This window comes from Nothobranchius furzeri, chromosome 2 (genome assembly GCF_043380555.1).
Source record: "Nothobranchius furzeri strain GRZ-AD chromosome 2, NfurGRZ-RIMD1, whole genome shotgun sequence".
NCBI classification, from domain to species: Eukaryota; Metazoa; Chordata; class Actinopteri; order Cyprinodontiformes; family Nothobranchiidae; genus Nothobranchius; species Nothobranchius furzeri.
Genome location: NC_091742.1, coordinates 9547380 through 9572941, shown reverse-complemented (window position 1 = coordinate 9572941; position 25562 = coordinate 9547380). Strand labels below are relative to the sequence as shown.

General features: G+C 41.6%; 1 protein-coding gene and 1 long non-coding RNA gene across 3 annotated transcripts in view; one reads left to right on the top strand and one right to left on the bottom strand.

Annotated features, from left to right (window-relative positions):
- The first annotated feature begins 647 nt into the window (after positions 1-647).
- On the top strand, positions 648-1527 carry LOC129165292 (uncharacterized). Its single transcript, XR_011519238.1, has 3 exons — positions 648-752; positions 843-932; positions 1391-1527. It is a non-coding gene; the product is annotated as an uncharacterized lncRNA (long non-coding RNA).
- An 11967-nt stretch (positions 1528-13494) lies between these two features.
- Positions 13495-25562, bottom strand: part of rngtt (RNA guanylyltransferase and 5'-phosphatase) — a 116774-nt gene continuing 104706 nt past the window's right edge. Inside the window, exons 15-16 of one of the 2 annotated variants that reach the window (XM_015947531.3) lie at positions 17210-17333; positions 13495-13878 (exon numbers count right to left, since the gene is read on the bottom strand). In XM_015947531.3, the coding sequence (XP_015803017.3) occupies positions 13712-13878; positions 17210-17333 (291 nt within the window). In that variant the 3' untranslated portion in view covers positions 13495-13711. The remainder of the gene's footprint in view (positions 13879-17209; positions 17334-25562) is intronic. The other variant, XM_054748073.2, reaches the window with a different exon arrangement.

Here is a 25562-nt window from a genome sequence, read left to right as displayed (position 1 = left end):
GCGCGCGTGGTTCGTTCGTTCGTGTCTCCAGGCTAGTGGCTAAGTACTGAGGGCTTCATCTATCTAAAAGGAGTCATTTCCATCTGAATGTGGCAGCACCGGGACACAGCAGCAGAGCGGTAAGCTTCATATCACTCTAAAATGTCGACAAACTTTACTTTAGATTTACGGGCATTAGCAGCACTAAAGCGTTAGCATCCGGCTTGCTATCGCTAGCACAGTATGCTAGTAAAGTTTGCACCCAGATTAATGTGGATTTGGCTGATTTTCGTGGAATAAAACGTGATTTCTGATCAACGCCTTCTTTTACACCAGATGATAACCTCCCACTGATTGTAACAGCAGAGAGCCTGTGTGTTATTCTACATGAGTGTGATGTAATCTTAGCATCCAGTAAATAAAGTCCCATATCAGCTAAAATGCAGCGTGACAAAGTCATTATAGTGCGTCAACACAGTGGATTTAATAGAGTTTTAAAGAACGATCTCTGAGTGGAGTGAGGTTAGTTTTTTGTCTCACTGCAGATATAAAAACTAACTCTGCATCAGTCAGACGCAGCAAAGCTCACCATCTGTATGAGCGTGAGCGTCGGAAAGCTGATAAAATCGGCTGTAAAATAATTAAAACAAAAGTAAAAATGCTCCTTTGCTTTTTAGAGTCCACATCCAGAAGACTGGAGCCGTGTTTCACTGACAGGCTGTGAGACTAACGCCCTGATGAGCTCAGCGGGGACAAACTGGTCTGATGTTTAGGTACGTGAAGATCTGCTTCTCCAAGTCCTTGAGATACTAGTAAAAAATAATTTAGCCAGCTTGCAAATGTTACTTTTCTTCTCCTCTAAGGAACACAGAACGTTCAGATGTTGGCGTTTCACGTCACCTACTGAGGAAGGAGACCCACCAGTAAAGAGATGGTAGCTGGACCAGACCAAAGTGAGTGATGACACACCTCAGCCACCCTCATCATTAGGAACACCTCACCCCCTGAATCACTCCGTCTAATGACAGCAGAGTGATTTATTTGATGTTTTACTTGTTTAGTCTGTTTAGAAATTATTGAATTACATTATTTTCTGTAATCGACCATCTGATCTGGATGTGTGCAGAATAACTTTCCCCAAATTCAGCAGCAGCTGGCCTACAAAAACAGCTGCAGCATGTAGTAAGTCTGTCTGCACTGCTCTCTAATGAGCTTCCTTTCATAAGGAGTCATTTGTATAATTTTAGTGTCACCATTTTATTACATTTGTTAGAAAATATGAAGTCACTGCAGCAAAGTGAACTTGTGAACAAACACAAACGTGACTATAAACATGAAAGCTAAAGAAACAACTTTCCTAAAGCTGCTTGTAAACAAAATATGTCATTAAAGTTATTGTCTATCATTGCAGAATATGGCGATGACATCATGGAATTGGTCTTTGGAAAAGTTTTCCCTGAACCAACTCCGTTTCTAGATGAGGTAGAGAAGATCTGCATCTCACCAACTCTCTGGTCTCAGTATTCAGACAACGGAGGTCTCCCACTGTTATCCAGGACCAGTTTGAAGCCCACATACTGCCCCTCCCTCATCATCAGGAAACATCAATCCGTATCCTGAGGACAACAGAAGATGGCAGGAGGACAGGAACTCTGAGACCTAGACACCACCAGCACCGAGACACAAAGCACCTGTGTGCACAAAGCCTGTTTAACTACTAAAGCCTGTTTATTATATTGTTCTACTTATTTGCTGTGAGGTTAATACTTAGAAAATTTGTATATTAATGTAAACAATTAAAAAAATCACTGATTGTATGCTTTCTTTTAGATGTAATGGTCCAAACTCAGCCTTGTAGACATTTATTGCATCCTGTAGGTAAATACACAGAACAGGCTCAGATCCAGGATGACCCAGCATGCTCTTCTTCCATTCTGGCTGTTAGGGATTGTATCAATAACTCAATGCCTATTGATGTTTTCACCTAACGGTATTTATTTAGAATGCAGGTAAGATTTAACTATATTTGTTAGCAAAGCAGACTGATCTTGGGAATTTCACTGCAGCACTGATGTCCACCTCTCTGTACACATTAAAGAGAATTACCACTTTACAGCTAAACACATTTAGTAAAGATATAGGCTACGCATTGCAGACAATAAAAACAAAGTTGTAAGCATTAGAATTATAATGATCACATTAAAGAACATTTGGAGGAATGTTCTTTATTTTTGACTAGAATCTCAAATCTTTAAATTAAAATGTAACTGCTTTTTATCCATTTTCAGCCATTAAGACACCCAATATAAAATAAGACTACTTATAAAATTATATGTATGTATATATATATATATATAGATCTTAATAAAATATATTCTTTTAATGGTGGTTTAATGAGCTGTATTATTTTTTAAAACATTTTTTATAGAAATAAGCAAGCAGCATTCCTTGTGTGTGTGTGTGTGTGTGTGTGTGAGTGTGTGTGTGCGCGCCTGCTCGCTTGTCCTTCCGTCGGCCGTGATGGGTGTGTGTGTGTGTGTGCGTGCGCACGTGCCTGCTGCTTGTCCTTCCGTTGGCCACGACGGATGTGTGTGTGTGTGCGCGCGCACGTGCCTGCTCGCTTGTCCCTCCGTCGGCCGTGACAGGTGTGTGTAAGTGACTACAGACAAATGCATGAGAGAGTTAGCAGCCATGAAACAGCTTGATGAACTACTCTCCCCACATGTTTTAAAAATGCTAATATGCTATGCTAAATCTGCTATGCTAAATAATGATTTCTCTATAGAACTACAAAGTCCGACTGGGGGAGGAGAGTACAGGTCTGCACTATGGAGGGGGGGCGGAGTTTACAGCTCCTCCTCCAGTTTAAAGAGACAGTACCCCAAAACGGCTCGTTCTCAAGACTCTCCTCAGAACAGGGGTAGATGAGGGTCTGTAGAGCAACAATAATGAGGAAATCAGACCAAAGAACTGCAGTTCCACTGTATTTAGACCCCAACTGAAGGATTTAGATGTAAAAAGGAATAACTTAAAAGCATGTTATGTCTCCTTTAAGGAAATCTCATTTTCCTTTTTATCGTTTGTCGATCAGGTGCAAGTAAAAATGAAAATAGAAGAAAAGAAAAGCTCAAATCGGAGCCGATCATCTACGCCTCCTTGTGTATATTTTCTCCTATTTTTCCATTTCATGCATTAGTGTCAACGTGATTAAACCTTTCCTGTCAGAAGGATGTTAAGTACAGCAGCAAACTTTTGGGAGAGAGCAGAAACATCAAGAAACATTTTCTGGGAATGTATGAAAATTTGTGGCTTTGAACTGTTTTTTTATATCAAAGAGGAAAAACAAGGTTTATTCAGGGCTTAAAAAACAGATTTTTCATACACCATGTCAAAACTAAGTCTGACACACCCACCTTCCAAGATCCGTTGGTGAGAACACGGTAAAAGACTCAATCCAGAGCAAAATAATCATCAGCCTGAAGGCAGCAGAGTAACACGGCCGTGGTTCATTTATTCTCACATGCAGGAAAAAGGTTTGCTGCAGGGAAGCAGTGATGATCTGATCTTCATATGTGCAATTACAAGGTCTACAAGGCAGCGACATGCAGGAAAGCATCATGTTGGCTACAGCAGGCAGCTGGAGTGTCACCATCACCTGTCAGAGCAGTTCGTTTTCGCCTCAGGAGGGGTCTTTATTAAAAAAGTTCATATCGCAGAAGACTGAGTAGATGGATTTTAAATGTGAGAGATTTGTTTCTTGCCATTAGAGCAAGCTACTTTTGAAAATACACAACAGAAGAGGCCAACCCCCTTCGTCCAGGCTTCCCCCCTAAGTCACACCTCTAGATCACAGGAGCGAGCAATGCTTGTTCCAGAGAGTTCTCTGTTACGTTCCATCCATTCATCCCTTCCATTCGCTTTTCAGGAGTCGGGTCGGGGGGGTGGGGGTGGGGGGGGGCAGCCTTAACTGGGAGACCCAGACTTCCCCTCTCCCCAGCCACTTGGGCCAGCTCCTCTGAGGGAACCCCAAGGCGTTTCCTGGCCAGCAGAGAGACATAGTCCCCTCCGGAGTGTCCTGGGTCTTCCTTTAGGTCTCCTCCTGGCTGGATGAGCCTCGAAAACCTCACCAGGGAAGCGTCTAGGAGGCATCCTAACTAGATACCCGAGCCACCTCCACTGGCTCCGCTGGATGTGGAGGAGCAGCGGATCTACTCTGAGCCCCTCCCAGATGACCAAGCTTCATACCCTATCTCTAAGGGAGAGCCCAGACACCCTGCGGAAAAAACTCATTTCAGTCACTAGCCAAAGGTCGTGACCATAGGTGAGGTAGGAATGTAGATCGACCAGTAACTCCAGATCTTTGCCTTCTGGCTTAGCTCCGTCATCACCACGACAGATCGGTACAACGTCTGCATCACTGCAGACGCAGCTCCAATCCACCTGTCGATCTTGTGTTCCACCTTTCCCTCACTTGTGAACAAGACCCAGAGATACTTAAACTCCACCTCTTGAGGCAGGACCTCATCCCTGACCCGGAGAAGACATTCTACCCTTTTATGACACAAGACCACGGTCTCTGATTTAGAGGAGCTGACTCTCATCTCAGCTGCTTCACTCGGCTGCGAACCGCTTCAGCGAAAGCTCTTTCACATTTTCAACCCAATATTGGCAGCTGTTTCACTGTAATTAACGCAATGTACCAATGTAACCGTGAAACAATTTAGCATGCTAGCTAAAATACTGTAGTTTTTATGGTTTAGAAATTAAACGTTTTTAGCTTTGTTAACCCTTACCTTCAAAAAGCATCTCAGTGCTCCCAACAATCAGGAAAAAAACTTGCTCTGCCAGCTCCTCACATAGATGCATGTTGCCAAGGCAACAAACTGACAGCTCTGCCAGCCGACAGAGGGCATGCTGCGTTCACAGCAAACAAGTCCGTCACTTACATCCAAACAATAACAGGCTCTAAAACAGAACATTCGTAAATGAAGTTTGCAAACAGAAGGAAACATTGCTGCATTTACTTACATCAGAGCAGCCCGGCTCTGGTTTTGTTTCCTGTTTAGCTGCTCCAAGCAAAAACTGGATTATTGGTGCACAAGAAATGCTTTTTAGGAGGTCTAAACATTCATGAAAAGTATGGAAAAATGCACACATATTAACAGCTACATTAATTTTGTGATTTCAGGTTAATCAAAAGTTCTCCAGGTTTTCAAAACTTTTCTGTGAAGCAAACTGCATAAAAAAGTGTGAGATGAGTCACGAGTTTGTGTTTCGCTGGTTTAGCAGCAGATGGAGTGGATCATTAATGCACCGAGGTCCAACTTGGGGCGGGTAAGAACTCTCATGTCTCTGAAACAAAGGTAATGTTTGGTGAAGTAACACTGGAATATGTTTCACTCTGGGGGAACAAATCCAATCCTGATGTTAAGAGCGCTCTCCACCTGTTCGGCTCTTCATATTCATGAGGCCCACAGGCTGAGAGAGAAAAGTCAAAACTGGTAGGCCTCTCAGAACTTTTGGTGTGCATTGTGATGCGTGACTTTCAGAAATGCTGAGCGTGACATTTTACATTGGGTGGAAGACAAAAATAAGGCTGCTGCTTTGGTCGCTGGAGCTTCTGGGAGGACCATTAATGTCATTTACCTGCCTGCATTTTACAGAGAGGAACTTCAACTTTCTTTTCCTGCTTTTCTTTCTCACTTTTGACAATAATTTAATATTTTTTGGGTTGAATTAGAGTCAAACAAGATGTGTTGTCAGAACAGGTGTGTGTGTGTGTGTGTGTATATGATCACAGCGGATTGCGATGGAGAAGTGATGTGAATGAGTCGCCGAAGACCCCCCCCAGGTTGTTCAACAGCATTAATTTGATAAAATATTAAAAATGGGCTCTGACCTTTTTAGAGGTAATACCATCGTGTAAGCAGCCATTCCTTTTCATTTCTCTGCCACTCTTCATTCAGTCACTGTGGGCTTGAGGGGGAAAGTTCAATCCCACAAATTAAATATAAATAGCTCTCCTCTGGACTGCGGTGCCATTTGTCCAATGAGATCGTCCTGGTGGGAGCTGCCAACGTTTTTGAGGAAACAACCGAGAAAAACTGACAGCATTCAAATTTCTAATTTAAAGATAAAAAAAAACTAAAGATGATCTGTTCATACATTTTCTACCTCTCTTTGTTATTATGCATTATGTATGTCAAAATGTCATAAATGTATCTGGTTAATTGGTGGGGTATATATATATATATATATATATATATATATATATATATACATAAAACGAGAGAAAGATATGTATATATTTATATATATCTATGCATATATATACACTCACTGGCCATTTTATTGGGTACAACTGTCCAACTGCTTGTTATCACAAATTATTGATCAGCCAATCATGGTGGCAACTCTGCATTTAGGCAGGTTAACATGGTCAAGACGATCCGCTGCAGTTCAGAGTTTCAAAATGAGGAAGAAAGGTGATTTACTGTAAATGAATCTGATTGTGGCATGGTTGTTGGTGCCAACACATCGAACCTTGTGGCAGATGGGCTACAGCAGCAGAAGACCCCACCGGGTGCCACTCCTGTCAGCTAAGAAGAGGAAACTGAGGCAATAATTCACACAGGCTCACCCAAACTGGACAATAGAAGACTGGAAAAATGTTGCCTGGTCTGATGAGTCTCGATTTCTGCTGCAACATTCGGATGGTAGGGTCAGAATTTGGTGTCAACATGAAAGCATGGATCCATCCTGTCTTGTATCAACAGTTCAGGCTGGTGGTGGTGGTATAATGGTGTGGGAGACATTTTCTTGGCGCGCTTTGGGCCCCCTAGTACTAATTGATCATTGTGGCAACACCACAGCCTACCCATCTTCTGATGGCTACTTCCAGCAGGATAATGCACCATGTCATAAAGCTCAGATCATCCCAGACTGGTTTCTTGAGCATGATGATGAGTTCTCTGTACTCAAATGGCCTCCACAGTCAGCAGATCTCAGTCCAACGGAGCACCTTTGGGATGTAGAGGAACGGGAGATTCCCACCATGGATGTGCAGTCGAAAAATCTGCAGCAACTGCCTGATGCCATCATGTCAATATGGACCAGAATCTCTGAGGAATGTTTTCAGAACCTTTTTGAATCTATGCCACAAAGAATTAAGGCAGTTCTGAAGGCAAAAGGGGGTCCAACCTGGTACTAACAAGGGGTACCCAATAAAGTGGCCAGTTGTTTCTTACCCTCTTTTTTTTGCTTTGAAGTTTTTTGGCTTTTTTTTATCCCAAAGATGTTCTGCAGGTCTTTTCTTTTCTTTGCAGAAAAATACGCCTGAGTCAGTTTTGCCCATTTCTCTTCACCTAAATTTAAACTTTGGTGGATTAGTTGCAGATACGGTGGATCAACTCGCTAATGTTAAGCACTTTCACTGCCGATGTAAACATCTCATCCTCCTGAAACAACAGAACACGTTTCATCTCCTGGAGAACCTGGAATGGGAGTCAAGTTTTGCTGAGCGGCACCTCCACCAGAGTATACGAAGTGGAGAACGGTTGGGTAATAGATTTGCATCGCCGTGCCGCCTCGACTCCAGCGGCAGGAAAATTCATGCAATTAAAACTCTAATTTCAGCAGGGTAATCAGGTCAGGACTGTCTGACTCCATTATCAGGAGTAAAACTCGTTATTAAAATCAGTCAGATGAAGACTTGATTCATGACTTTGGGGTCTGCTGGAGTTCACGCTGCTCGATAAGAGGAGCACCTTGAGATAAATAGCTCCAAATAAGCTCATAATTACAAACTACCACACACGTGTTTGAGACATCATGTAAGGGCGAGCAGAAACGTTATCACCAGTTAACCTCTGCAGAAGAACGTAACTGGGCCAAGTTTAGTGACACAGTGTGGATTTAGGAATCAGGAAAAGATGTGCAGCGACCCTTAAAGTGTCTCTAAATAATTAATGGGCAAATGGAATAGATTTTTTGGAGAGATACTGTTTTCAACAAGCTTAACGGAAGTTGTCAGCATCAACATTTTGAAGAATATAAAAACTGTGGGAATTTGGTTTAGTTTTGAATGAAAACTGAGATTTTGAGTGATTTTCCTGCAATTAATTGGAACAATATAGATTTAAAATAAAGATATGACAATAAGACACACACACACACACGCACACACACACAGAAAAGCCATTCTCCACCCCTCTGATAGAATAGCGAGAGCCATATAACTGCATTATTTAAAATTGGAGATATTAATACCCAGGTAACCTGTGCATCATTTTTGTTGATCTAATTTCGGAGGCTGCTTCCTCTCTCCAACACCTGAGCCGAGAAGCCCCATAATCTGTGCTGCACCACCTGTGCTCAAGCAAGGACACGGAGTGTGTTTACACTTCCAGATCCATACAACCTCCTCCACTCCAGGGCTCAAACGTTCCCAGAGGAAGGAAAAAGGCATTATTGATGAGCCTTTTCATAAGCTTGTGTGTTTGTTTTGAGCCACCATATTGGCAGGGTCTTCCAGGAACATTAAAAAAAGATGCAGAAACACAGCACAGAGGTGAATGAAATACAGAAAAATACCTGTTTTGGGTTACAGCATCAGGGGTTGAATCTGGGTGAATGCAAAAGGGAGGCGAAATGTATCTGCTGGTGTGAATCCTGCACCTGCAGAGCAAGAGGGGTGACGTCTCAGCGGCGGCAAGCTCACGACCAAAAAGAAAGTGACTGTGGCTTTGATGGGAATCAGCCGGCTTTCATGTGCAGCCAGAGGCAGGAGGGGAAGGAGAGCCCTGGGAGTTCAGCTCATCCATCGCTACTAGAAGAACGATCGCCTCGGGCGCCGTCAAACAGGAAGCTAAAACTCTCTCACACTTGTTTTACATTTCTATTTTTTAGACACTCACTGACTTTTGTTCATTCCCAACTCCTGATCTAAATTCTCCCTGTTGCATGCCTAACCTCCTACACAACAAATTCAGCATGCTCAAAATAACTCTGTCAGAGTTGATTTAAACACTTTTAAAGTTTCTATATGGGTCCAACCCAGTAAGTGTTGATTTAACACGTTTTGAAGAGTTGGTACTTTAACTCTGATTTAGTGTTAAAAACCAATTCCTCTAGAGTGAAATATCTAACACTAATTCAGAGTTAAAAGTACCAACTCTTCAAAACGTGTTAAATCAACACTTACTGGGTTGGACCCATATAGACACTTTAAAAGTGTTGAAATCAGCTCTGATAGTTATTTTGAGCATGTTGAATTTGTTGTGTACACTACAACCAGTGTTAGTTTTCAGAGTCAGTTTACACTCAAGTTATTAATCTCCACCATGATATCATGAATTTCAACACTTTTCAGTGTGCCATGCCAGGAAGCTACCAGCTACACTGACAAACACTGGCTAACTCATGCCTTGTACACCTCATGACTGCTATCAGTCAGTGGGAGAGGATGACAAGTGGAGTCCTGAGCATGTAGTATTAACCATGCACCATATTATTATTGTGATAGTGGAACACACAGCGGCCCCATTCTTTTGACCGGCCTCCTCACTTACGGTACAAGCATGACATAATAAGCAAGTACTAAGCAAAGTACTAAGAGCAACACAACTCCGCGAAATAAACATGCATAAACACCTCAAAATAGAACAAACTAACTAAAAACATGACTACCCACAATGCACCTCGCCCACTGCAGCTCCTGCAACTCTCTGCAGCCAATCGGCCGCTACAAGTCCAACTTTTAGAATAAAAGGGTGGAGTCTACAAATGAACTCTGCAGGTGTTACAGCTGCTGTGGGAGTTCATGGTTAGATTTTCAGGAGTTATTTTGTCCAAAATGACTCCTACAGAGTTGATTAGGAAACACTCCTTTTTAACACTGGGTTTTAACTCTCATGTCAGTGTTACATTTCAACTATATAACTCGTTTTAGTGTTAAATTAACTATTCTTGGTGTTAAATTGAACCAACACCAGAAAATAAACACTTTTGAATTTGCTGTGTATCGTCACCCTGATCCGAAAATAAACACAAATCCTGACTTTCAAGCCTTCTCTTGGCACTCATAGAGCACAGACGCTTCTGCTTTGCTCCCTTATCTTTTTTTCCCAAGGCTCTTTTTGTCCTGTCTGCCTACAGAGCGCTTCTCTGCATTTCCTCTGGAAATCACTATTTTTCAGAAATGGATTTAATTAATTGGTCATTCAACGCGATTGATAAGATTTTTTCTACGATGAGAACGGAGGAGGGGGCTCCCACTTGCCCTCATGGGACACACGTAGCGGGATATATGCTCGATTCCTGGAAGGAGTGGAAGGTCGTCTGTCTCTCTCAGCTGTCCATTGAGGACATCGAAGATATGTGGATATTTGGCCTGATGATCACTGGATTTCTTCTGATTGGAATGGGAGGATATCTGGTTTTCCGAAAAATTGGGAAGACGGGAGCGATTGGAGGGCGACCCGCACCCATGGACAGCACCGTCCGGGCGGAGACCTCACGGACTGGGACGTTACTCGAGGTGAATCGTAAGCTGGACAATGTCTTAGCTGCGTTACCGGTGTTAGTGCGCAAAATGGATGCCATCTCGGAGAGGGTCACCGGACGGTGTGGAGATGTTTAATACCTGAATTGGCTTCACTTGAAGGACTTGAATGATCAGTTACAGACTGAAGGCAGAGGGGGAAATTATCTCTGCCTGACCCAAACACAGTCTTGTTATCCTAATCTGACGCCAAGGCAGCCTTGAAGCTGCAAATTATCATCCCCCACGAAGGAAGGAATGCAGACAGATGCTGTGGAACCTGTCCTATCCCCCGCCTTCAGATTGTGGACTTCACAGCGAGAACATCAACCTGCAGGATTGTGCTCTATGCTCCTCCCAAGATCTCTCTCCCTCCTGTGGACACAGCTGGCTGAGCGCCGCACATGGCTGCTGGCCCTGGATAAACAGGATCCCAGCCCCCCCCCCCCGCCATCGGAGTCTCATGTTGTGAATGTTGAAGTTCATGCTTATATGTTTGAGGTGTTTTTTTGCATAGTACAGCTACGCCCTGTCGGAAGGAACTCTGGTATGCCTTTTTTGTCCCTCCCCCAACCTATCCTCATGTAATTCCGTTTCATCTATTAAGGTAGCACGACTCGTGTTGCGAATGACCGCAGTCACCAATTCTTGTCATGTGTCTTGCCCATGTATGTCTGATCTCTGAATTGTGTGTACTGAAACTCTATTTTGTTTCTCTGTATGTCTTACACATGTGGTAGAAATGACAATAAATGCTTCATCTAATAATAAGCCTTCGTTGTGTTGGAGAGGCACACGTTACAAACGAACCTCCTGAAGCTCCAAAAGTTTTAGCAACAAACAACCAAGTGTTAAATCATACAAGGAAATCAGAATAAAACACAAAACCCACTGTTTGTTCTTTCAATCACTCCTATATCTCTCCTGTGGTGAGGAAATAATCCATCTGAAGGGCAACACTCCTAGCAACAGGCATCCATGTGGGCAGCAGGTTACAAAAGAAATCCAAATGTTTCCTGGCAACAAGGTTTTCCTTTGGGAATAAAATAAAGGAGCCTTGATGCCTCTGTTAAACTTCAGAGAGACGGATTACCTGTGTTTGCCTCACAGGGAGATAAAAGGTCAAGCAGGGGGAAGCGAGAACTGGAGGAGGACCCTTCAGGAGGACAATCAAACGTTCATCTCAGCTTTTAATCAGAACCACCTCAAAAAGAGAGCAGCTGCTGACTGGCTCGGTCACCCCACAAGCTCAAAGGATTCAGGATAACGTGTTAGGAGGTTTAACCAAGATAAAACGAGGGACTAAACCATTTAAAAGTATTTGTTTTATTCCTGTAAACTTAAGAAGCCGCAAATTTCCTTCTGCAAAGAGAAAAAGTTCTGAATAACCTCTAATCTAATATTTCTCAACACCTTTTCCCACCATTTCACTACTTTTCACTCTAGTTCTTGCATGAATTTTTGCTTTTCTTTCTAAAAATATTTATAGCAAAAGAAAGTTTGAAAGTTACATCTTTATGAATTAGAAATGTGCAAAAGCTGTAAAGTTATTTTTACGTTTTAACTACTTTGTTGTTTATCGAGTTTTTGTAATTTATCTAAAGCTGTGGTTGACTGAAAAACCATCTCTTTAAATGTTTTTTCTGACTATAATCAGTCACTCTGAGCTTTTCATGCAGTCTGAACATGAAAATAGTCTCCTACACATATCTACTGTATTCTGATAGTAAACAGACGTGAAACTCGAGGATTAGAAAAGCCTGACACATCTACGTCACACTGTCACTTAACATTCTTGGATTCACCTGGTTGGTTCAGGTCCTAGATAATCTTAGGTGTGTTCTTGCTGTGTCGTATCTCTAATTCCATGCTGTAGTTCTTTTTTAAAAACACAGAGCAGTTTTGTTTACGTTTACTTCCTCAGGCCACCATCAGCGTCAGCCTGGGATTAGGTCCTAGATAAGTCCTGCATTTCTCTCTCATGTGGTGTCCCTCAGAGCTCAGTGTTAAGCCTCTTCCTTTCTCCCAAAGAGAAAGATGCACCGATGTGTGGTGATGATGTGCTTCAACGTCTTGTTGACATGAAGGCTTTGATAGCTCTCAGAAAAAGACAGACCCTTAGTGGGTTGCTTGAACTAGTTGTCCTTAACCCCAGGGTCAAAGTAGACACTGATCTTAGACCTAAAAGTCAGAACTGATCAAAGGTTATACTGAGCTTTTATTGCAGCTGAGGCCGCTGACTGAAATAAAAACCCATTCTTTCCAGGCAGCACAGAAATCCATGCCTTCGCCACCACGGCTGGATTACAGTAATGTAGTGGATAAATGAGTCCATGCTTCCTACATCACTTATCTCTACAAGGTGCAAAATACTGCTGTACACCTTTTAACTAGTATACAGAAATACAAGCATATTTCCCAAGTTGCAGCCTCATTTGACTGGTTTCTGTTCTTTTTTTAGGATTACTTTTAATGTTGATTTGTTTTAAAGCCCCCCCATGGCCTCACCCTGTCCTAACTCTGTGTGCTGCTACAGCGTCATCGTTCTCTCAGACCACTGTTCCTATTTTAATGTATTTAATGACATGTGATGCTGTTATGTCTGTTGTTTGAAAGTTGGACTGAATAATCCCGAAGTGCTTCGTGATCATATATTTAAAACATCGGACAATCCCTCTGAACACCACTGGGTGAGCTCAGCTAATGAGGTAAAATCATTAACGGATCTAAACCTTAAATCTGTGCAGCTTTGTAGTAATCTCTTGGACCTGTGCTGATTGGAAACTAAAAGGCATAAAAACGCCAGACTTGAACTTTGATGATGTTTACTTCTCTTTCAGAGTAAACTAAAATCGACAAAATGTAAACAAAGCTGTCACTCGTTGCCATAACAGTCCTTTCTTGATGAATACTAATCAGCTCAGACTTAAAAACAATAAATAGGAAAAAAAACCAATCAGAAAATAACCTAAGCATCATGTTCAGTGTTTTAATAAGAGCACAAGCAATTAAAGCTACAAAGAGATCTAAGAGTGAATCACACTGAGGCCGTTGCGTCTCTCTGGTTTTTACATGATCAGGCTGAGGAAGCGAAGGTGGTACAGTAAGAAGAGCGGACATGTTTGTTCTGTTTGTAGTTGGTGAGCCGGGTGTTTAGTATGTCCATGGGACAGTCCAGCGGTCCCAGCTGAGCTACTGCACAGCCCAGTTGGGTCTTTTGGGAGGGGGAGGGGGCATCAGCTGAGCGTCTGGGTCAGGTGGGCGTTTCTTGTTCTGTGCGTTAGCTCCCTGAGCACAGCGATCCAGAAACTCCAAAAGGATTTCCTTCGTGACGGGCTCCTGGATGCTTTTACACACAGCTGGAGAGAAACAAACAAAAAATAAATAAAAACACACAGACGGAGAGAAGGAAGTTATGACAGAGGTGCTGACAGGTGTTTTCAACCACACCAAACTTGGCTTCCTTTTCAGACAAACATCTAAATGACCTGTAAGCGGAGATGCACAGACTTTGTTGTGCAACCGAATCTCTTAAACGTTTCACAAGAGAAACGTTTCTAACCCCCCTTCTACGTCAGTCTGGAGCACTTTCACACACATAGCTTGAATTATCGTCATTAGTCATGGTAAAGTACCCCCACTATCCTGGAAAGATTATTCAGATGTCCCACATTTTGAAATAAGAAAGCAGCATTGTTTAAAGGGAAAAATAGGTCGATACTAAACATGTTTATGAGGTTCTTTGCACTAAATCCCTCATGAAGAAATCTCAGCAGTTTTATTCTTGACATTTTCAGTACCTTCCAGAATAAGTCCTTTTAAGGCTTTGTCACTTTAAGAAAAACTAGCAGTCCCTGGCCACGCCCACCCATCAGCCGCTTGCATATTCAAAAAAAGCAGCATCTTAGGTGAAATTCCCACTTCAGAAGGGCTCTCCCATGATTGGCTTTTCATTTCATTCATTCCCAGAGTGATGAGTGTGTGCGGAAAGATTTGTGCTTGATCATAGCGAGTACGAAACAGATGCGGTCTGATTTCCGTACGGCTTCCTGACTGACTGCCATTCACACGACTGTAGTTTGTATGCTCAACACTTTCCCAGGATAGCACAAATGACTAAAGGTGACACTAAAACAATGTGAGCCAACACACACTGTACACCGATAACACTGCCATTAACTCATTCACTGCCAATGACGACTAAAGTTGTCATTTGCATATTTTTTTTACTGTGTGGGCGTCGGAACGAGCCCCCGCACCGTGAGAACAAACATCTCAGCTCTAAAGCCGATCTTAATCACACGTCACGTGATCAGGAAGCAGAAAATCCATGTGTTAGGAGATCGTTTTGGGCCGCTGCTGTAAGAAAAGTGAGGCGCGAACTGGAAAAGCGTCTGCTGATCACAATTCAACAACGGATTATGAAAGAATGGATAAAGCTCGAAACGCGCGGATTCTTCCTGATGTAAGAGGCGAGTCTCTGCTTTGTTTTGGTTATTTTGGCGTCGACATCATCCTAGCGCGCAACGTTCTGTGACTCTTAAAAAAACAGTAAAAACTGTGAGAAACGCTGGCAGCGAATGAGTTAAATTTTTTTAAAATCTCTAAAAAAGAATGCATTATTGGGTTTTATTTTGAAATCTACCAGACGCAGCTTGAAGAAACATGCCTCACTTCCTACATGGCTCATGTAATTTCTTTAACTTCATGACAATCCGCATGCAGCGTCTGCAAAAAATACATGCAGAAACTTTCCAGAGCATCGCATCCGGATCCCTATCCGCTTGGCACGTTGTTAAAGTTCTGATTGGACTAAACAACTGTGACTCATCAGTTGATGGAGAAATGCAATGCTATCTGTTAAGGGTTTTAAATTAAACACACTTTGTCGCTGAGTAACTCGGGTCCATCCCCTTCTATCTGTTCAGTTTGTGCTTTAATGCATTTTCTCTCATGTGCTTCTTGTTTTTTTTGCTACACTTTCTACTTTTAAGCCATAGCCAGCCCTCTGATGAGATGCTACTCAAAAACAGCTCATCAAAGAGCTAATCAATTATGCATGCATGCGCACTCCATCATCCACTCTTGTGTTCACACATTTGTTTCCTCTAAATGCTGATGTAGTTGGTTTTTATGAAGCAGCACCAGAAATAACAATATTTCTCTGAGGCAGGAGCTGATCTGTTTTTTGTCCCTGTTCTTGAAATGAAGCGTGAAATTAGGCCCCGTTTGACTATTTGAAACAAAAATGTAGCACAGCTTCTAATTTTAATATAATTACCTAGAAAATATTTCCAATTATTAGTGTTGTGTTATTATTACAACATGGTTTAGCAGTCCTAAGTCTACTACGCTCTCTGAAATGCTACGGTGCAACAGTCCAAGACAAACTCTAATGGATCAGAATGTAAAACATAAACACACATTTTCAGCTTTTGAGCTGGGGAGAAACCCAATAAGAGTGGGACGAGTACGCAAGAAGTTAATGATTATAAACTCAGAGGGAAAGAGGGAAAAGCATCCTATTCTGAAATATCCATAAAATGTTAAAATATTATTGAACAGAATTACCACCGGAATGACCACTTGTTGTACGATCAGAATAAATCTGTTTTGCATTCATCACTTTTATGTTATTCCTGATGTCAAAAACCCCAAATGGCATTTAAACACAGTTGATGACCACATCTGTGTGGAAATGTGACACCTGATCGACTCTTTCAGACAACATGTCTGAAAGAATGCATCTGACAGACAAAAACAACCTGGATTAATGATTACGTAAAAAGCTCGACTTAATAAACTGCCCGACAAGACTGTCATCGCTCATCTTCTTTGTGCCGTCATCTCCCTGCTACTGCTGAAAGATGAAGACGGCCAAGAAAGGGAGGAGGGAGGAGGGAGGATGTGCTGACTGGTCTCTGCATCAAAGTTTATGAAGATGTAGCTCTAGCTCATAACTACCTAGACAGGTGCAAGATGCATGCACAGAGCATTAGTGCTAATTTAGTTGCAGGGTAAATAACAAGTCTGTGCAAAGGGCGACTACCGGTAGATTAATTCCACGCCTTTGCGTAGTTATCACACAGAGCAGAAAACAGAAAAGCAGAGAGGAAAAAATGTATAAATAACGAAGTGGCATCTCAGGATCGTGCACCTCATTATCAGACGTAATTGTCGAGTGAACTTCCATTATCGGAGCAGCGGTATTGATCTAATTTTCTTGTTTTTTCCAGGCTCTAATATATCCTGGATACCTGTTCACAGAGGTGTTATTTGAGAGAAAAAAGAAAGCAAAATGTCAGCCTCTGGACTCAAAGAGAGAGAGAGAGCAGGATGAAAACAATTCGTCCTGGGCGCCGAGTATAAGGCCAGACTGTTGGTGTACATTCTTATACAACACAACATCTGCTCTTTCTCACACACACACACACACACACACACACACACACACACACACACACACACACACACACACACACACACACACACACACACACACACACACACACACACACACACACACACACACACACACAGTCACTCTTAAAAAGCTAAAATCTAACTGGGAACAGGCTGATGTAGAGATAAAACAGGTCATTAATCGCAGGTTGAATGCTTGTTTCCCCTCTGATACAGACACAGATAGAGGAGATAACAAATAACAGGGAGTGAAGAACAAAGTCTCACCCATGGCTGTGGTGTAGGAGTTGGGGAAGCTTTTGTCCGCCCGTTGCCTCATAAACACCCAGCTGTTATTAGCAAAGGAGCACTCGATGATCTTGTTGTCGTACTGTTTGAGCTCTTTGGTAGCCTGAGCAGAAAGAGAGGAAAATGGTTCTCTACTTGAAACAAATGAAGGGATGGTTTTGTTTCTCATGCAAAAAGAAAGAAACAGGACATTTTTGCTTGAGTGAGATGGTTTAACACAGTTATTTAAAGTATTACAGAAGTTCTGAGATTTGTAGAGTTCCATTTCTAAAGATCTGCACCACCCTCCAATATAGAAACAATGTTATAAAGAACGGCACCTCCCTATGACATAGAGTTCCATTTAAAAGGAACTGCACCTACCTGTGATAGTTCCAATTCTAAAGAATCACAGCTCCCTCTGATACAGTGTTCCTGTTTTAAGGACTGCACCTCCCTCAGACAGAGTTCCAGTTCTAAAGAACCACACCTCTCTCTGATATAGAGCTTTAGCTCTGAAGAACCACACCTCCCTCTGATATAGAGTTCCAGTTCTAAAGAACCACACCTCCCTCTGATATAGAGCTTTATTTCTGAAGAACCACTCCTCCCTCTGTTATAGAGCTTTAGCTCTGAAGAACCACACCTCCCTCTGATATAGAGTTCCAGGTCTAAAGAACCACACCTCCCTCTGATATAGAGCTTTATTTCTGAAGAACCACACCTCCCTCTGATATAGAGTTCCAGTTCTAAAGAACCACACCTCCCTCTGATATAGAGCTTTATTTCTGAAGAACCACACCTCCCTCTGATATAGAGCTTTAGCTCTGAAGAACCACACATCCCTCTGATATAGAGTTCCAGGTCTAAAGAACCACACCTCCCTCTGATATAGAGCTTTATTTCTGAAGAACCACACCTCCCTCTGATATAGAGCTTTAGCTCTGAAGAACCACACCTCCCTCTGATATAGAGTTCCAGGTCTAAAGAACCACACCTCCCTCTGATATAGAGCTTTATTTCTGAAGAACCACACCTCCCTCTGATATAGAGTTCCAGTTCTAAAGAACCACACCTCCCTCTGATATAGAGCTTTATTTCTGAAGAACAACACCTCCCTCCGATATAGAGTTCCAGTTCTAAAGAACCACACCTCCCTCTGATATAGAGCTTTAGTTCTGAAGAACCACAGTTCTGTCAGATATAGAGTTCCAGATATAAGGAGCTGCACCCCCTCTGATAGAGTTCCAGGTCTAAAGAACCCCCCCTCTGATATAGAGTTCCAGTTCTAAAGAACCACACCTCTCTCTGATATAGAGCTTTAGCTCTGAAGAACCACACCTCCCTCTGATATAGAGTTACAGTTCTAAAGAACCACACCTCCCTCTGATATAGAGCTTTATTTCTGAAGAACCACACCTCCCTCTGATATAGAGTTCCAGTTCTAAAGAACCACACCTCCCTCTGATATAGAGCTTTATTTCCGAAGAACCACACCTCCCTCTGATATAGAGTTCCAGTTCTAAAGAACCACACCTCCCTCTGATATAGAGCTTTATTTCTGAAGAACCACACCTCCCTCTGATATAGAGCTTTAGTTCTGAAGAACCACACCTCCCTCTGATATAGAGCTTTAGTTCTGAAGAACCACAGTTCTGTCAGATATAGAGTTCCAGATATAAGGAGCTGCACCCCCTCTGATAGAGTTCCAGGTCTAAAGAACCCCCCCTCTGATATAGAGTTCCAGTTCTAAAGTACCAGGCCTCCCTCTGATATAGAGCTTTATTTCTGAAGAACCACAGCGCTCTCTGATATGGAGTTCCAGTTATAAGGAGCTGCACCTCCCTCTGATATAGAGCTCCAGGTCTAAAGAACCACACCTCCCTTTGATATAGAGCTTTAGGTTTAGAGAACCACAGCTCTCTCTGATATAGAGTTCCAGTTATAAGAAGCTGCGCCATCCTCAGATATAGAGTTCAACTTCTAACAAGATGCACTTTCCTATGATGTAGAAGTCCAGCTCTAGTGAGCTAAACTTGGGGGTCAGCACAAGCTCAGGAGGTTAAGCGGGTTGTCTAGTAATCAGAAGTTGCAGGTTTGATTCTGGCTCCGGACAGAGAATTCTGCTGTTGTGTCCTTGGGCAAGGCACTTAACCCAACTTGCCTGCTGGTGGTGGTCGGAGGGACTCGGCAGCATCACCTCTGTCAGTGTGCCCCAGAGAAGCTGTGGTTACATCAGTGTGTGAATGGGCGAATGATAGTGGCTATACAAGTGTGAGTCATCATTTAACCCTAACCCTACAGGTCTCCAGTTCAAACAAGCGTGAACTCCCTCTTCTAGTTCAAGGTTGTAGAGTTTTGTTTTTATTTTTAAAACTTCTATAACATAAATTATTTTATACAAACTCCTTATATGTACAGACATTACAAACGTTGTGTTCCTATTCTATTTAATGACAGACAAAAATTGTGTAGGCAATCAAATATTTAAAAATCTGTATTAAATAATTAGAATGAATCTTTGCAGTGTGCACTTCAGAATCTTCCACCAAAGTATTCAGCTCCTGAATCGCTTTGATACATTTCTGAACAAAGCGGCCCAGCAAATCCTGGTCCACCTACGGAGCTGCACAGGATCACTGACTTATTACATCACACAGCTTTGAAACCCCAAAAATCAGAGCTGCACACTGTAACACTGCTAAAGTCTATGAAAAAAGGCACAACGTGCTGAAGATCAAGTATGAGTCAAAGAAGACATTTGAGCATCTGTTGTTTATTTGTCGAGGGACTCGTGTCTCACTGAGAGGACTCCTCAGACTTGGAAAATGCAAACCCCTGAGCTGTTGGGAACATGGAAGGCAAAAAGTGCAGCAGAAATGTGCTTTTAAACAATAATAATATTTAAAAAAAACTGCATAAGTGATTGAACTTGAACTCATTGACCTTATGGTTTCAAAATGTGCTTAAAACCTCCAGCACGTGTCTGACAGTGATAGCTGCCAGGAAAACCCCAACATTTGGCAAAACACTACAAAGTAAGAGCTTATGTGATCCCAGAGTGTCGGGCATCTGGGCTCACAGTAGGTGTTGAATTCACACAGGAAGCTAGAAAGTGTGAGAGGAAGGAAGACAGAAACAGAGAGAAAGAAGGCAGACCAAAGAGGAAGAATGTGTTAGAAATGCCATTTAGAGCTTTAAAAATACCAAATTTGAATGCAACTATTGTTAAATTTTAATTGCGTTATCTCCTTTTGAAGACACAAACCCTCGAGCCAACTATTTTTCCTGAGGAGAAGAAGTACGGCAGAGGATCTAAAGCAGCGACAGGATCTCTAAGCTCGACTAAAGCTCGACGCAGCAAACTGCCAGAAAATCGAAGGGCAGCATGGGCAGGCGGGACGTGAAGCTACAGGCTGGATCTCTCCCTGCTGCTGAAGCCTGACATGTTGGCTGCCATTTTTCATCACCACTTGGTGCCTAATCCATCCAAATCCGTCTCATTATGGCAGCACACGTGTGCAACCAGTTATCAGGGACAGTCCAACTCGTTACCAGCCTGTATTACACTACTGCACTAAACTCAGCAACACAGAGTCTTGGAGGAAAAATGGAAAAGCAACAAGACAAAAAAGCTGATGGTATTCCTGGGACATAGTTCAGAAACAAATATTTTTTATAGTAACACTTGGAAAGATTCAGATTTACTGGGGACCATCCCACAGCTTTTGCTTGTTTGGACACAAGGAAGTGAGGAATCTCCAGCCAGACTGAAGGAAAGTCTTCTGAAGGATACAGATTTAATATTCCAGCTCACTGTCACTTGGATACGATTGTTCCCAACATGAACATGTCACGATGACACATTCAGTTACATCTCACTAGTGGTGTCACAATGCCAGTGTGTCATCAGATACAGTTACACGGATTTCTTTCCACTATGAGATATTACATTTCCAGAAACACAGCAGTCCTAAACATGATGTCATTTTTTTTAGATGATAAAGTTTCTTATGTGTTCTTTAAAGACAGGAAAAATTCCTATTTGCAGCTAAGAACTAAAACTTTATAATATGGGGCTTTATGTAGGAACAACGCCACTCATTTCAGATAGTTTTAGCTCATAGAAGTAGTACCACCATCCTTATTCTGCTTTGTATTTAACAGGAAGGACCTACATCTGGTTAGGATGGCTGAGAGACCATTTTGAGGTCATGCTCCTATCCTTGGAAACCATTTTTAAGGAAAGAAATCCATGTGTTTAATTAGAGACCTCCCATTGGCTGTTTAATCTCCTGCCATCTGTAGGAAAATATTGCTTCATTAAATAATAATAATAATAATTAAAAAAAAAAGCCAGAATGTGCAACAGCTTCATTCTTCGGGCAATACGGCTGTGACACCTCTGGTAGCATGAACAAAAGTCATGGATTTTATAGCTAAATTGGGTTTTAGCTGTACATTACTAATATTTGAATCATTTTATTTAAATTTATATTTCAGAATTATATTAAAAGTGAATTTAAATGGATTTATGGTCACTAATAACATCTGTATAATAAATACTCTAAATTAACTTTATTTAGGTGTCTGACTTGAACACTGAGCAGTGCACAAAGAGATGATTTAACAGTTCAGTTCAAAAACTGATTCAGCTTCAGGAATTTTGTGCATCAATGATGTTATTAGTGACATTTTAGCATGAAAATAAGGTGGGAGATGTCTGGACATCGGCAAATGGCTGACCCTTTCGCCAACATATGGGCCACTGCATCGGCAGGAAAAGGGCCGTTGATTCCCAGCAATCAACTCTTAAAAAAAAAAAAAAAAAGAAGCAGAAGATGAAGATGTAGCTGCATCCTTTAAAAGACAACCAAGCTCACACAAACTAATGCAAACGTCCTCCTTCAGGAACCCAAACCCAAGGGCAAGACCACAAAAAACTCCAGACTGAGACAAGAAAATGTGACCACAATAGTCGACCTGCTGCCTTATTAATTCACACCAACTATTGCATACACACTTGGGGTTTCACATATTACGCTGAAGTGATAGTACACCAGATGGATCAACATTCAGTGTGAGAAACTTCCTTGAATAGATGCATTTAATTGACCCTGCCTTTGTTTCTTCTGAACTTAATCAGAAGAGACTCACAGGTCTGCATTGCTGCAGCACTCAGGTCCACTTTAATAACAGAGAACCAGATGAGACGACGTCGAAGCCAGACGAGGACGTAAGATGCAAAAGAATGAATATGAGCACCATCGGAGGGAAGAATATCAATAAAAATCAGCATCCAAAAAGATGCACAATCTTTAATATATTGTGCCAGACAGAAAATAACAGATGTCCTGGGAAAATTCACATCATGTTCAACACAAACTTTAACCAGAGGACTCAGCAGACATGCAGAATTAGATCAGTCTGTGTGTACACTGTAACAACCCAAGCCAAGTACATTAAACAAGTCTTGATCTGCCAGGTCAGAAAACAAGCCAGATTCTTCATGAGCCAATTATATAATGTCAGATTCATCTCTCTGGTGAATATATACAATACTGATCATTATCTCAGTCATTCAGGTTAACAAAGAGGACAAAAACAAGGTAATGATGTGTAAAGGAGGCAAATTAGTCAAGAGCAGATGTACAGCTCATTGTCAGGTCTGTCAGGTAAAAGAAAACTCAACTCTCAGCAATCACACACGACCTTGGGCCTTGAACTTTACAGACTTTGACGAGTTTTCAGGTGAAGCATTTTCAAGTATTATTTCTAGTAAAACACTTTCAATATTATGACAATGTTTGAGGTTCTTAATCCCACATCTAAAGCTTTAGAATAAACCCACGGGCAAGGATAACTCTCTTCCAAACACTTTGATGGTACTTGAATGATAGCGATGGCTTTGGGTGACAAATAAATTAGGAAGTTCTGCGATGGAAACAATAGTTAAACGTATGAAAGTACCATGTGGTTAAAGTGCACGCTGCTACGGCTCCACAGTTTCATAAAAACTGAAAGGCATTATTTTCCTAGAGAGCTGCTTTCCCCCGTAGCTGGTGCCTTCAACCGTCAGGAACCATTCAGATTTGTTTATGATTAATAATCTGCATGGACAGGCCATGGACTCAGAAAGCAGTGACACTTGAATTTGATTTAAAAGTGTATGCCTGGAGAAAGCGGCATAAATTCCACATTTTAAAGACTTTCCGGTCTCAAAAGGGAATAAAATCCATTTAAAAGTCTCCAAAGATATACATTTATCTTAAAATTAGCATTGAATCTAAATTCTTTTTTATTCAGATTTTGACTCAAAATGATTGGAGATATAAAAAAATAAAATAAACAAAAAGATTACTGCCTTAATAACCCACCCCCCACCATGCTAAACCCAAAAGTGTCCGATGGTGCTGAATGAAAAAGTACAGGTGAAGTTGGTAGAACAAGGGCAAAACACACTGACGGCATAAGACACACCATTCAGTTAATGATGTTTGTGTCTTTGATAACTGACATCTGCCTTGGACCTCCTGGCTTTTGTAGCAGTGTTGCCAAAATGGGCTCATGTGACTGATCCACCAAGTAAATCTGGTTTAATCTCTTGGTGTCTACAAGTGCTTCAATTAATGCTGCTTTCCGGAGTTTTCCCCCTTTCAGAAATTATGTATGATCTGTCAGAAATCCGTAAAAGTGATTGTCTCATCATGTACTGTGATAAAATGTAAGCAATACGTCTTTTTATTTATTTTTTTGCTAAGCACGCCCCCTGCCCCGCAAAGCTCCGTGCAATAGGAAACTGAACGCTGACACCAGCTCAGTGGCCTAGTGGTAGAGTGTCCGCCCTGAGACTGGGAGATCAGGGTTCGATTCCTGGTCGGGTCATCCCAAAGACTTAGAAAAAATGGGACCCAACGCCTCCCTGCTTGACACAGCATTAAGGGTTGGACTGGGGGGTTAAACCACCAAATGGTTCCCGAGTGCAGCTGTGTCTGCAGCCGCTGTCACCCCATCCCCAGGGGATGGGTCAAAGAGAACAAATCTTGCACACACATCAGTGTGTGTGACAACTGATGGGACTTGACATGAACTAACCAACAGCTTTAGACTACCACTTACTTGCTTCAAATTTAAGGAATACCTCGGCTGATGCAGAGTTGATGAACTTTTCACGGACAAGTCTTTAAAATATAAATATATGAAAACACAACATGACATGAGAATAATATTCGTAAAACAACACGTTTTAGCTCTGTTTGTCGGCTACTGAAGCATTTGTCAACAGAAACGTAAAGTCGCCATCTTAAAAAAACAGAGGAACAGAGTTTTTGTGTGATTGCTTGTCAGCCACTAGAAGGTGCCATCGGATAAGAGAAGTACTCCGGAAAGAAGCTTTAAGGTCTCAATATGAAAATAATCAGTTAAATAAATATATCATCCTTACGGCAGTATACTGATTTTTTTCCCTTAATTTATACTGATAAATTTCATTATCACTACACAGCACAACTCTGCCACCTGCTGTGATAAATCAGAGCTGCAGTCTTCCTAAAATGTGAACTCTGGATCATATTTAGCAAATACATAATAACAATATTACATCATTGTCTAAAATAATCACTATGATGATTTTCCCATAACTGAATAACTTAACAAAAATTGGTGTTAAATAAATATTCTTAAAAGCTCCAGTTAGAATGGGTTGATACTTAGATAGGCTTACAAAATTATCAACAAACACAAACTACAAAGCCCAAGACATTTGGTTTTTTAGTGACAGATTGTGCTCGTGAGAAGTCACAATGGATGTGAGAAACACAAGCGGGGGTAATTCACCTCGTGTCTGATCGTAACAAATAATAAGATAAAAACTACAAAAATACCCAAGTGATGGATATAAATGCTTGTCCTAGATCAAATAAAGGAGTCATGGGTTATGTTATAATATAATAATTCTTGTGGAATGAACTTACACAGACTTTAAAACATCTTATCATAACTAAAACCTGCAGGACAAGAGCAGCAGGATAAAAAGCTTTCAGCCCGTGCAGGTTTTGACAGGCCGGGCAGACAAATTAAAACATTATAAAAGCTCTTTGCTAAATTCATTTCCTGCAGGAACCGACACAAATTACAACATTACAGAACAAAATTTGAAGAATTAACCTATTAAAACTGGTTTTCATGAAGATTAACACATTTTTCAAATTACAGGGAAAAAAAAGCTGGTTTGATTCCATCCACCGGCAGCCGAGGGCGTTTCGATGAGCTGCCAAATGAATGTGCCTCGAATTACATCTAATGGAGGTGCTGAATTTACTACCATGCCCATGAGCAAGGCAAACAATGTCAA